Source organism: Camponotus floridanus, unplaced genomic scaffold (genome assembly GCF_003227725.1).
Source record: "Camponotus floridanus strain SB8 unplaced genomic scaffold, Cflo_v7.5 scaffold2, whole genome shotgun sequence".
NCBI classification, from domain to species: Eukaryota; Metazoa; Arthropoda; class Insecta; order Hymenoptera; family Formicidae; genus Camponotus; species Camponotus floridanus.
This window is the reverse complement of record NW_020229325.1, coordinates 6,130,404-6,144,642: the sequence shown is the minus strand read 5'-3', so window position 1 is coordinate 6,144,642 and position 14,239 is coordinate 6,130,404. Positions and strand designations below refer to the sequence as shown.

The following is a 14,239-nucleotide window of genomic DNA, read 5'->3' as shown; positions in this document are numbered from 1 at the left end:
CCAAAATACGTCTTTGTCCCAGTCAGTGACATGTCAATCTCAATCTTCGACATGTGGTCTCGAAATTTCAATTAAAATACTTTTATCTAAATTTGCAAGTTCTGATTCTCAATTGGTGCAATTTTTCACAAGACAATCATTTTGCGCAACTTTTCCAAGATACAAGCTCTTTATTAATCCGTTACCGTCCTTGGACAGGACATGTTTGAACGCGTGCGTTCTTTGTCTGGATTTTATTTCCGTGAGGATATCTTTCGATTCGAGATATTTCATTCTCAGTTGATGGCCGGAATTTTTAGAGTTTTTCAAAACAGAGTCATTGATAAAAAGACAAAAGTTTTCTTTTTTTTTAAATACTTGAGATAACATCATTTTGTACACATTGAAATAATACTATATTTTACAGTAATACAGTGATAATTTTGACAACTGGCGCGTCTACTTGTCTAAAAAAGAGCTTTTTTACTTCTTTATATACAAGCTTTTAAAAAGCTTTTAGAGAGATTGTATAATTCTTTCTTTCAATCAATCTTAATCTTCGATGCATAGTTCCCCCCGATACGGACTCTAGGCTCTAGGCCCGCGCAACGAGGGCCCGTACGGACTCTATCTCTCGTCCGCGCGCGCCTAAGGACGACCGGCGACGATCGTCGTCCGATTACGTCGTACGCGATCTCGCGTGCGCGTCAGCATGGCGCCTTCCCGCGAGCGGAAAGCGGAAAGCGGAGGCGCGGTCGGGTTCCCGGCTCCCGGTGCTCTCGGCCGCGCCACGCCCCGATAACGAGGGCGCTTTTTGCGGGTGCACGCTCGCCGGGCACGCTCCGCCTCGCGGGCGCGCGATCAAACGCCATGACGCGTGCGCCGCCACCCGCGGGACTCCGTGACGCCGCGTTCGAATTACCGCCGCCATGCTCTCTCCTTGCCTCTCCCCGACGCCGACGCCGAGGCCGACGGAGAAGCCGCGACGAACCGGCCCCGGCACCGGCCCCGGTCTTCTCTTCTCTCCTCTCCTCTCCTCTCCTCTCCTCTCCTCTCCTCTCCTCTCCTCTCCTCTCCTCTCCTCTCGCTTCTCATTTGCGTTTCCCGTATACGGTTTCCGATGGGAAGCGGCCGAACCGCGAACGGCTCTTTTTTTTCGCTTTATCTTCGCTAAGCGTCCTACGACGTGTCTCGACTTTCGGCCATGACGTAGGTGAGAAGATTCTAAGACAACGCTGGCATCTCTTTCTTTCGTTTTGCGAATCTCAAAAGCTGCCAGATTGTTGAACTTTTGCGTTTGTGACGGATGGTTACTTTGAGTTTTAAAAATTCCGAATTCTGGGATTTTGATATTTTCGGACCATCCGAATAATTCCATCTTGCGTTGAATTGAGCCATTCTATCAATTCATTCACACACATGCACGCATATATGTGCAATCCACAATGTTAATAATTCAATACATGTTTCGTTGTCAGAATTTATAATAGCTTTATTTTAATGAAGATTCGAAAATTGACATTTTCATAATATTTGAAAAAATATCAATACTCGAGCGAAATCCTGTGTTACTTTTTGTTAGATAGATTAAATTATCGATGTAAGAAAATCTACATAATTTTTCAAAAAATATTAAACTTGTAAAAAAAATATTACCGGATTATCGACAAAATTAATTTAAAGACTCGAATGTGTATAATATATACATAAGTACGTATAATAGATTTCAATGATACGTCGTGTAAAACTATGTTCACCTGTAACGATATTCAACAAGCGTAGTATATTAGCGTAGTATTTTCTTTAAAATTTATATAACACTGAAAATTAAATCGATAAAATTACAGCGATTTTACAATTTGTCAAATGACATCTCGTCGCATAAAATCATAAAAAAAAATTCTAAAAAAATTTCATCTGCCGAAACCCGGGATTGAACCGGGGACATTTAGATCTTCAGTCTAACGCTCTCCCAACTGAGCTATTTCGGCTCGTGACAGTAGACCTTATTCCATCGTTCTTTGCTAATCGCGTAGCCTAGTACATCGTTGTAATTTTGTACCGTTATATTGTAATTCCTTTTTGCATACCTGTTTGTGTGTGTGTGTGTATTTGTATGTGTGTATGTGTGTGTGTAATAACTCATCAATCTTATTGTCTATCCGCCACATATGCAAGTTCGCGGTGTGCAAGAACAAACGTCAAACGCGGCAAGTAGAGCCTTGTCATTTTGCAATTTCTACGAATACTCGTAAAGTTTGACGTTGCACGATCCAAGAATAACAACAAAGATGCGACGATCGATGGTAAATTGCAACCAAGTGCAAACCCAAGTGATATCGGAGGGTCGTTGGATAGAGGAGGATCCTCTACCCCATTCCAGCAAGCACGTAGTGCTCGTTATTCCCGGGAATCCAGGTGTTCCACGATTCTACGAAGGGTTCATCAAGTCGCTCAACTCGAGATTAACTCTGGATACACCTGTGTGGGTCGTCGGACACGCTGGACACGTCCAGCCACCGGACAACTTGGAGATCGCTATACCCGGCAATGACAAGTGGGCGGAATGCTATAGTTTGACAGCACAGATTCAACACAAGGTATATTTGAAACAGTTCTCTCTTCAGCTACTTCTTAATTAATATTTTGATATATTATCTTGTACAATATTATGATATGATTTATAATATTGTCTCTTTTTTCAGGTAGAATTCATAAAAAAGTATGTTCCAGAGGACACGCAATTACATCTCATTGGACATTCCATAGGTGCCTGGTTTGTGCTCAATTTACTGAAAAATCATGACATTAGTGGTAGAATAAGGAGATGTTATATGTTATTTCCTACGGTAGAATATATGGCAGAGAGCCCTAATGGAAAGTTCTTTTGTGGCTGTGTAAGTCTTTTGCATCATCAATCATTGTTATATAATACACTTCTCCAATGTATAAACGAATAATTTACATATATTTTTCATTTTCCACACAGGTATCACGCATTGCACCGGTGTTGACTTTTCTATCTTGGATCTTTACAGGGATCTTTCCAGTTTCTCTACAATCATTATTGATACGCATTTTTGGTTTATTTTATGGTATTCCAGCCAGATCTGTTAAAGCGGTTCAGGACTTGTTAAATCCAAAGGTCTTGGACAGAGTATTCAAACTTGCCAGAGAAGAAATGAAATATGTTAAAGAAGCTGATCATGAAACTATATCAAAATATACCGATAAGCTTTGGTTTTATTATGGCGCCAGTGATGGGTGGACTCCAGTGAAATATTATAAAGACATGGTATCGAAACATCCTGATCTGAATGTTCAATTATGCCAACGTGGTTTCCAACATTCCTTTGTACTGAAAGACGACATGGACATGGGACACATTGTTGGTGATCTCATCAATGAAGATTTGAAACATTGATATTTATCGATTTAAATTGCATTTAATAGTTAATTATTTTAATTTTTGTGCAATATTTTTGGATATGGGTTTATGTTATTGTTTCTTTTTTATTATTTTTTATATTACATATTGATATTATACTTTATTATTTATTAGATATTTAACGTCTTTGTTACTATTTTATATAATTGGGGTTATTATTTTTACACAGGGATCAAGAATCTTTTCCTAATTACATAAGTAGGAAAGTAAACATAATGCTCAATTTACATTGTGTCAAAACTAAGGTCATTTTGTAATAAAATATATATTAATGTTAAAAAAAATAACATTGATATATTGTTATTTGGAAATATCAGCATTTTTTTTTATATCTAACGCCTTTCCATTTGTATTTGGCGCCATTTGTAACATTAATGATAGATCTCTTCTTTGCCTAAGTCCCAAAATTCACTGCCAGCGCTGAAAATATATAATTTATGTAACGTGAATTGTAGATTTTCAGCGCTGGCAGTGAATTTTGGAACACACTCTTTGTAGCTAGTGCGCCCAGTGCAGTCAAAACTATAGAATGTAATCGGCTGTCACAAGTTTATTTCGCCATATTTATGATGTTGTGCATATGTAAAAATCGATTTTACTCTCTAATGTTCATTTCTGTCAATATGATTCAAACTTAATTTCGATTAATTTTGTAACATCAAAATTTGAGTCTAAAAAAAAAAAGAGAGAAAATAAGTGTAGAGCTTCTTCCTCTCTCACTCGCGTCTGCGCAGACGCTCAGCTGAGCGACTCTGACACGATTGGATCAGCTGATCATCCTTCTCCTTCCCCACTCTTCCGTCAGAAAGAGAGACAGAGGGATTAATCCCATTTTATTCGATTAATGTGTATCCCTCTCTTCCTACGTAGTCTTCAAATCTCGAGCTTCGCTTCCCTTCCGCTCGCGTTTGATCGTCCCACAGCCGTTTTTTGCATCCGTGCTCGTTCTCGTATCTGGTGGTATCACGAACTTGATGCAGGTTGTTGTCTGTGGTTGTTTGAGGCCCTCGCCAATCTCGTCCCGTTCGTTGTTGAGTGGTTGAGTTCAGTCCAATCGCGGTCTTTCGAAGCGACACATAACTTAATCGAGCGTTCTTCGAAGTCCAAATCTGAAAAAGTCAAAATGTCACGCCTCGCGGGAGCATTCTTCCTGATTTACTTGTACGCGGGATATGTTCATGGTAAGAGAATGAATATGAAATGAGTGTAAAAGAGGAGATGAATCATCCGATAGATTTTTGGGAGTCAAGGGGCGATGGGGAGTGGCGTGGATGAAGCACGCGTTTGACGAAAAGAAAAACCTCGCCCTCGCTACGTCACTTTCTGTAAAATGATACAAGTGTGTAGTCGGATATGTTTAGAGAAGATGGGAGGAGAAAATTTTGCGAGAAGATGGAAGCAACAAAAAGCGAACAAAAGATTTTCATTGTTCGCCACGAGAGACGAGGAAGAGGGGGCAGGACAAGTGTTCGAACAAAAAATATTTATATATGTATATTATATATGTATGCAATATAGAATTATTGGCGTCATATATGAATATATATACATATATATATATATATATATATATATATATATATATATATCGTTATCTGCAGTGCGTTTCACATTTTATGATTGAAAAAAAAATTATAATCGTTAAATTATACAAATTATTAATTGTCATTTTTGTATTAACGTATTGAATAAAACGCGAAATCTCATGACTCATAAAAGTTAGATAATCGAAAAGTATATGGATGATTGAGTCAAAATTGAACCACTCGTCTCCATTTCATTTTTTTTCCGCGAATCTCGTGAAATCTGATCTTGAAGAATCATGCGCGTTGTTTCAGACGCAAATGCTTATCAACTTTACAAATCGGCTTAATTGAAATTTCGTTTGAATCTTGCGATGACTATTATGAGATGGATAATATGTTTCTTTTCTTTTACAAATTGTATTAGTACACATTTTTTTATAGGACAAATTAAAAATAATTTTGAAACTTTCTTTTTTTTAATAGCTTTAATATCTTTTAACAATCATCTCATTATTTCTTAATATTCATCAGATAAAGAGATAATTAACAATGTGTCATTATGCATATATGAATAACATTACGATGTTGAAGAAAGAGAAATTGTTTCATTTATGACACTGATTCCGGTTAATGAAGCGTTGTTTCTGTATGTGAGATAAGATAGTAAGAAAAAATTTGCATTTGTTGATAAAAGAGGCTCCCCGTACGATTATCTCTTTTCAACGAAACGAACGTCGATTATTAGTCTTATTGTTAGATACAAAACCTGTTTTGACGAAATGTGATTGTATTCGTTGTTTGTCATAATGCCCAATGTTATCGTTCAGCAATCAGACTGTATTTATTCAGCGAATATATGCAAATTCGCACAAATATTATCAATATTCTATCGATGAACTTCCGTTCATCCTTTGTTCCTTTCTAAATGACTGTAATATATCATCTTGTATCATATATCCTGTTTAGAATCTTTTCAGGAAGATTAAAAAAAATTTTTTTTAAGTATCCTTCTGGTGGCTTGTCAAATAAATGAGTCAGTTTTAATCTCAAAATTTCAATCTCAGATTTCGAAAAATTTATCGGATGTAGACCAAATAATCGATTAAAGAGTGCATTTCTTTTAACATTATTTTTCGCATTTTTCGCATCATTTATCTTCATTTAATTTTTGATCAACAACAAGGATGAAATGATTCTATGAGCGTTGCAGAGACATTAAAGGAAAGACGTTAAAGGAAACTTTATTCGCTTGAGAAATGGCGAGGATGACTCAGTGTTATAAAATTGAACAAAAAATCACTTACAAAACGAGATGATATTTGTGCAATAGTAGTGAATTAAAACATGTTGATTAGTTACATTTAGCAGTACGAGATCCTGCCTCTAATCATGATGCAGAAATGATTTTATCTTATGCGTTTTTATTCCCGATTGTTGGAGTAGCTGTTACTAGAGTTCTCGATAACTGAAACATAGCTTGATATCAACTTCCGTCTAACTTTTTTTATCAAAGATATTTTTTTTAAAGATTTTTTTAAAGATTTTTATCAAAAATATTCTCGAATCTAATCGGATGTTCTAAGAATTTAAGAAAAAGAATGAAAAAATTAAGGGAAAAAGCTAGATACGTAAAACAATTGAATTCTTTCGTGTACTTTTATTATTTTCCTTAATTTGCAAGGCTTCGATTATAAATAAAAATAACCACTCAAAATTTTTATGGAACTTAACTCTTCACAGCAAGACATTATTTTTTATTCAAAATAATGTCTTGAAATTATAACCGGTCTTTCTCGCTTATAATAGCTCAAAATTATCGTCATTTCGCTCGCTTCACATTTCTCGTTTTCGATTACGTGTTCGCTTGCTTACGTTTGCGTGTCTCTCTCCTTTCTTTGTACGTATCTTTATATATATTCCTACTTCTTCGATAATTGCGCGGCTAACGAATCTATATTTCTATATCTATATTTTATCCAATTTTAGTATCGTCCTGACATCTCTTAGATTTTCGCTTACAAATTTTTATTATTTTATTTTACCGAATTTTCATTATTTTTATTTTATCGATTTTCTACATTGCCAAGGCGGAAAAATATGCGAGTAAAAAGATGCTCTAACTTGAGAGACACGTCACAAGTAGTAGAAAATTAATCTCTCTTCCTTTGAAAAGTTTATCAAAACTCTGATAAGCTCTCTTTCTTCCAGGAACAAAATGCATCATCTTAAACGTGCCTCTAATCTCGCTCATGTATATTATACAGTTTAATGTTTACTATTCGTGTTTATTATTTGATAATGTAATTTCTAAACTGAATGCGCGCATTCCTGAGCTTTTATACTAGTGACTTTATTGTGTATAAAATATATATTTTAAATTATTTTTACAGCTAGATATATATATGATATTAATATATTTTTTAGATATATTAAATATACAACATTAAATGTATATGAAATGTATATGAATTATATATTAAAATATATAATTGTATATAAAAAATATATAAATATATATTTAGTTATAAATTTATATATTTATTTATTAATAATAACAAACAATTAGTTTTTTATTAATTGAATTATATTTGAAATTATATATTAGGAAGATTAACGTCTTGTCAACAATAGTTTGATTTAGTTTGGGCAAAGATATTTTTATATTTTCAAGAATATCTTGTGTATAAAAAATTATTGCGTGCTAATAAAGAGAATATTATTGTACGAGCTGCTCATTTTTTAGGGACGGACTGTTCTTTTGGCGCTAAAAAGAATATTTTGGATGAGCTAATTTCCAAATGCCCGGGATTGCTAGATTCGTCCGACAAATCTTATTGCTGCTACGATTTAGCCAATGAAAGGACCTATTGTTGCGACCTCGAGGAGTTTACGGTGAAAACCGGGTAAGGTCTTTATAATTGCTCATAACGCTTTCAAAATAAGTCTCTTATGATGCTTGATACATTAATTCTGAATAACGTTCAATTCCTTAGATCATTTACGTAAGAGCTAAAATAATATAAGAATATAATATAGTTAATCATTTTTGAGAATATTACGGTTTGCATAACGGAAAATAATATGCAATATTTTGAATACATAATATTTCTTTACAGACTCGGCATCATCGTTCCCGTGATAATCGTTGCAGCTATAGTAATTGGACTGATAATGTGTTGTATATCCTGTCTCTGCTGTAGCTGCTGCCCGTGGTATCGCCGGCGTCACCAAGGCACTGTCTATGGCAGTAAGTTCTTTTCTGGAATTTTTCCCGTATCGATTGTGTCACTGTTCGTGATTTTTCCTAATATTATGAATTCATTCACACGTTCGATAGTACAATATTTTCCATTACGTATAAATCGAATGATCAGAGACAGCAGCAGCAATAGCTTTCGTGAAAAAATATTCAAAAAGATACAAAACATTTACAATAACAATTTACGCTATAATTTTTACGTGATGTAAACAAACGCAATACATTAGTAATAAAACCAAGTATCGATAAATTTTGAATTGGCCAGTAATGGAATCGTCATTTTTTTTAGGATCTAGAGCCATGGCATAATACCATTCCGTCACACCCTTCTGCGAAGAGTATTTGCATGTCAGGGTTTGAAAGATTTTTTCATAGTTACTTGTATCCTCTGCTTTTTATATGTAACCTCGCATTGAGATAATTCTCATATAAAGAACGTAAATTTATATATTCCTTTATATATATATATATATATATATATATATATATATATATATATATATGCTCATATTCATATATCGTTAAGTGAATTCTCCTTGTAAAAATATTCATGTCCAGGGATATTTTTTTTTTTTTAAATAATATTATTTTATGACAGCAGATTATTTCTGTTAGAAGTCATTAAGTTTTTAAGTTTTTTCGAATAATATATTTATAAAGTATATTTATTCAATAAAAGTATTTTTACATGGAGAATTCATTCTTAGAGCCTAAAATAGCTTGCACAGTGGAAACCGAGTCTGATGTACTGTAAAACTGTGTACTAGATTTTGATATTGAATATTTTGTATAAAATTTATTTCGATATTTCTATCAGCTTCATTTTGTATAACATTAAGAATGTCCTAAAATGATGTACCTAATAGACTTATGCAGCGTTCCACATAATTGTGTGATAATGTGTGATGATATATAATAGTCTTTATTTTACAAATATTAACAATATTTTACATATATATTATTTTTTTATACTATTGGAAGTATGCAAATGTATTTATTATTTTTTATACTATTGGAATGCGCATAAATTTGAAAAGAAAGCGAAACATGTAGTTATAATAGTAAGTATCAATAAGAATAAACTTGATGAAACATTTTGTAAACTTGATCTTTAATTTTATTCTACATGTGTGATTCGTTCGATTTAAATCATTCGAGTGCGTCCAAAATAAACATTCTTTGTAATCCTCTGTGCTCATTTATGTAACATTTAACTTGCTTGCATTTAGAATTTGACTAATCAAATATCATAGTAATAACATGCAGGCCATGTATTTAATTAAATACAAGATACTAGAAAATATATACATTTTTCATAAAATCTCAAATTATTATATATATAATCCAATTCATCGCTCACACTATCATTTATATATCATTCCTCTCTTTTTAATAAAATGTTTAATATAAAAAATACATTTGAAGAACAAGATTTCTCAATTATCAGTTAAATGAGATATTGTCTTTTATTAAAAAATGTAGATTTTATTAAATGGTGCACTTTGCCTTATTTATTTCGTTAATTTGAATTTTTGATGCTAATTTGCTTGCTGTCTCTGAAACGAACTTGCGTATGGTCAGGATCTCTTTGTACCTATTACACGAGTACTTGTTGCAGAAGTTCAGACACCTGTTGTGCAAGTAATTCAACCCCAGGCAAATCTGCCACCAAGCTACAATCAAGCAGTTCCAAATATTGCTCCATATCCAACGAGTTCAATAGGTATTTCATCAAAATATTTACATATATATGCATTATTTTGTCTTTTTAATAAAATATAAATTCAAGCTTTTTAATAAAACGCCGAGCTATAAAAGAAATTCTTGGTAAAAGGACTTATTTCGTACACACAGATTTACATTTTAAAAATTTCTCGGCTGTTATAGAAATGTTGATATCAGAAAAAAATTTGCAAATAATTTTCTTTCCATCCCATAAGTAATGCATGTAAGTCATGTATAATTATCTCTAATGAAATTTTTTTAGCAATGCCGCAACCCCCGCCGTACAGCAGCGAGGTGTATGCTAAACAAGCTCCGTATAATCCTGCATATGCACCATCGTCACAGTAACATTCTAGATTATAGTTATCTTGATTACAGTTATTGATAAATATTTACAAGATTCCTAATCATTGTTCACCATCTCGAGGGTAATCTTATTGAATCTGATGAATGTCGATACGGAATACATTGTGCGTTCATCTGGCTATCGTTATGGCATAAATAGAATCATGATCCATAGATACGCATGGATTCTACATACGCGATGGTTCATTATACAAATATTGTTGTATTTTTTACCATTTATACAAAACACGATATGTTCTTCTTACTGGATATATACATCTTCCTGAGAAACACTTGATATCTTGATTTTGTTATACATTTTACATATATTTATTAGAAATATACTTTTAAAGAATATTTCATAATAGGTCTCGCAATAGAATAAATAGAATACGATGGAAATGAATAAGACAGACTTTGTGAAATACTGTTAGCAATATACAAATTTATAACGAGAAAAGTATGTATTATCGAGCTCTATTGAACTTTGTACAGTATTAAAATATATTATTTTATCAGGTTTGATTGCAAATTTAATAAAATATTAAAATCTCTCTCTCGAATTATTTTACTAGAAATAAAATTAATTCTGTCGCATACAAACTTTATCAAATTAAACGATTCCAATAGAAGATGACTTCATCGGCAAATATATGAAAATCATCGTACAAAAAAATTATCTTGTGTCTTTTAAAAATGATGCAAACTGTATCATGTAGTAGGTACAGGATTACAGGACGAAAGATTTTGAAAAACGTATATAATAAAAAGTGTTCATTTGATTCAGTGAAAATCGCATTATTATTCTCTCAATATTTTAGATATACAATAATAATTATTAATTAATTAGGTACAGGAACACTTTAACGTTCGTCTGATATTAATTGATGATGATCAATTACGTACATACAATTAAAAAACGTTATCAACCGCCATCGTTTTCGATTTGTGGCGGCGCGACTAAATTCATAAATAAACGGTACGTACGTCGTTTCTACGGTTTTATTGTTTTTTCCTCCGGCTTTCCTACAGAGATTACGCGTAGGAAACGAATTTCGGCAAATTAAGACACAATCGAATCATCGATTTTAGGGCCACCTGATAAAAAAATGGCGAACATTGTTTTTTTTATATTGTACTTTCAATTAAATGTTACACAATTTAATCCTTTCAGTCTTAAATTTATCTTTTTCTTCAATAAAAGATTTTTATGTATTTTTTTTGATACGAGTTAGAAATCAATTGAATAATGAATAGATTGGAAAGAATAAATTAAGAATCTCTTTTGACGCTATTGCGCTATCTCTATTAGAATGTGATAGGTATAAGCTTTGACTATATAAGAATAGACTGCAGTAACTATATGCTTGTTTTAAACAGAAGGCACCGTGGTGTAGAATACAAATATATATAATATATGATTATATGATATATAATATATGATTATATATATAATAAAATATATGTATATGGTTATATAATAAAAAGTGTAAATATATATATATATATACATATACATATATACATATATATGTATACACTATATTATATATATAACTGATATATTATGTATAACATTAAATAAACATATATATATATATATATATATATATATATAAAATATATATATATATATGTATTTGTATTCTACGCCACAGTGTGCCACTCTTTGCTACGTTAGACCGGCGCTCGGCCTTTACCATGCAGTTGGAGTGAGAAAAACGGCACCAGACGGCAATCAGATCCAGACTCTGATTATAAAACTATATAATATAGTTTTTTTTTAATATATAATATATAGTTTGTGTATATATACATGTATCGAGACACGATTGATGACACAAAGTATATAAAACAATCAAACACACAATAACATATATATACAGATATATATAAATTATAATCATAATGTTAATTAGTATCTTTTGTTTGTTTACTAATTAAAGAATTTGATAAAACATTTGTTGGCAATTTGATTTTCACATGAAATTGAATCATATGAGTCAAAAATCGTTATACTTAGAAATGCTTATCGCTTGATAAACTACTAACAGTCTATATTTATACAGCAAAGATAAGTTTTACTTTTCGAATATGTAACAAGAATTAGAATTTGAGCGATCTACACACGTATAGAGAAATAAAATCAGTTGTTCAGAAAAATTTTCCAAAAAAAAGTTGTAATACGCGCGCGATTAGCATCTACGAGATAAATACTGTGATCAAGAATATGAAAGTGTACGTGTCTGCATAAAAACATCTTGGGATTAGAAATTCTTTGCTCGAAGACACAGTCCAAAACCGAAGACTTTAATTTTTTATAAGACTGAAAGGTTTAAATAAACTGCTATAGTCGAAACCGATATATGAGGAAATTCGTTGATATCGGTGTAGATATAATTTTGAAGGAATATATTAATAATGTTTTTGAAGAAATATATTAATGACACAAAATGTTTTCTCCTATCAGGATTGGGCCCCTGTACTGCAATTTATAAATATCTCTCAACTTCTCTTTCTTAGGCTTATTTCGATCTCTTATCGTACTAAAAAGGCACATATTTCCGCACCTGATAATACATTAATACAATCTAAACGCTAATGAGTTCTTTTTTTTTTGTTTCCATGGTGTTTGCCGTTCCGATATCAAAATTGCGTTTTTTAGATACATGTACTATCAATCGTCACGTATATGTTTAGGCTCTATATTTGATGAGCTTGTTTCGCAATGTCGGATGATTGACAATGACAACGATAATAGTGGCACAATAAAATATGAAAAAAAATATGATTTTCATAACTTTTTTTTTTTTTCAATTTTATATTCCCCACATTGCACGTTGCATCGCGTAAAATATATTATGTGCATTAAGCAAGACGCGCAATGTCTTATTCGTGTAAAATACACGTAATATTTTAAACGCCAATTTGTGATTATTCTCACCTATGTAAATTTAGTGCCTGCGCGGACCTTACTAAGGCGATCAATTACACGATCACTACCTTTGTACAGTCGTTTGGAAAACTATGGGAAGTCTGCGAGAGGAAGAAATTGTTTAACCGGTCGCAATATATATACGGTACGATTCGACGCGCTTTTGTTGCCGTTCTTTTCCAAATTGCCCCGTAAAAGTGACGTTGATACCAAACCAGACGGAATTACGGCAAATAATTTCGCTTGGCAAAGTCCGTACTGACGTAATGTCGTCGCCCTGTCGTGAAACTCACACTACATACTAATTTATGTACATTAAAGCGCTGTCGCGCACGAGCTGCGTAAATTTGTTGATAAAATAATCTCAAAGAGAGAAGATAAAAAAGAACGCTCTTGTCTGCTTTAGATGCGTCTAAATGATTCTGACGCAAAATTGGAAGCAGGCAACGAAAAGAAGAATATAACATTGTTTCGAGGACATTCGATTCACAATTTAATACGAGGCCATTTCTTCCTTTTTCGCAGCGTTCATTCGTGCAACGATATTGCTCGATTCGATAATTTCTTTTTCTATCAATTAAAACTATTTTCTTAGGCAATTATGAAAGATGGAGGCCGCGTGACAAGCGTTAATATGTTATGTATATATATATATATATAAATACCGAGCGCGATTTGCCGGTCTAGAGTGTATGTGTGTGTGTGTGTGTGTGTGTGTGTATCGGTAGAATCTCTTAAATATTTATTGCGGCACTTGGTTAAAAATCGTGCATGTTTTTCTCTCGCTCAGTTTTTTCTATTCAGTCTATTACTCGAGCGCTTTAACTTGCGCCATCACTTTACCTTCCCACAATGGCAAAACTTCGGTATCATCCGTTATCTCTTCCTGTATAACTTTCATATCCAAGTCCTCGCATTCCGTTTTAAAGAAGTATCTATGATAAAAAAAATATATAACGAAATAATATAAAATTAATAAAATTGATAACAAATATTAATAACAAAGTTGTAATGATGTTATA

At 32.7% G+C, this 14,239-nt stretch overlaps 3 protein-coding genes and 1 non-coding gene across 9 annotated transcripts in view; 2 read left to right on the top strand and 2 right to left on the bottom strand.

Annotated features, from left to right (window-relative positions):
* Nucleotides 1-1,897: 1,897 nt before the first annotated feature.
* On the bottom strand, nt 1,898-1,970 carry Trnaf-gaa. Its single transcript has one exon. It is a non-coding gene; the product is annotated as a tRNA-Phe (tRNA).
* Nucleotides 1,971-2,235: 265 nt separating this feature from the next.
* Nucleotides 2,236-3,477, top strand: LOC105259441 (lipid droplet-associated hydrolase). The gene is made up of 3 exons (XM_011271369.3): nt 2,236-2,579; nt 2,685-2,876; nt 2,969-3,477. The coding sequence occupies exons 1-3, from the start codon at nt 2,271-2,273 to the stop codon at nt 3,401-3,403; spliced, it is 936 nt and encodes a 311-aa protein (XP_011269671.1). The 5' UTR covers nt 2,236-2,270; the 3' UTR covers nt 3,404-3,477.
* Nucleotides 3,478-4,405: 928 nt separating this feature from the next.
* Nucleotides 4,406-10,580, top strand: LOC105259440 (protein shisa-5). Of its 2 annotated transcripts, none has more exons than XM_011271368.2 (5): nt 4,406-4,608; nt 7,697-7,856; nt 8,070-8,200; nt 9,834-9,935; nt 10,200-10,580. In XM_011271368.2, exons 1-5 carry the CDS (start codon nt 4,551-4,553, stop codon nt 10,283-10,285), a joined length of 537 nt encoding a protein of 178 aa, XP_011269670.1. In that variant the 5' UTR covers nt 4,406-4,550; the 3' UTR covers nt 10,286-10,580. The 2 variants fall into 2 exon arrangements, with proteins under 2 accessions (XP_011269670.1, XP_011269669.1); XM_011271367.2 differs by having other exon boundaries at nt 4,407-4,608; nt 9,831-9,935.
* A 2,402-nt stretch (nt 10,581-12,982) lies between these two features.
* LOC105259438 (axin) overlaps nt 12,983-14,239 on the bottom strand; it is a 30,772-nt gene continuing 29,515 nt past the window's right edge. For all 5 annotated transcript variants that reach the window (XM_011271362.3, XM_011271366.3, XM_011271365.3 and 2 more), the window contains one exon: nt 12,983-14,152. In XM_011271362.3, coding sequence (XP_011269664.1) covers nt 14,026-14,152 — 127 coding nt within the window. In that variant the 3' untranslated portion in view covers nt 12,983-14,025. The remainder of the gene's footprint in view (nt 14,153-14,239) is intronic.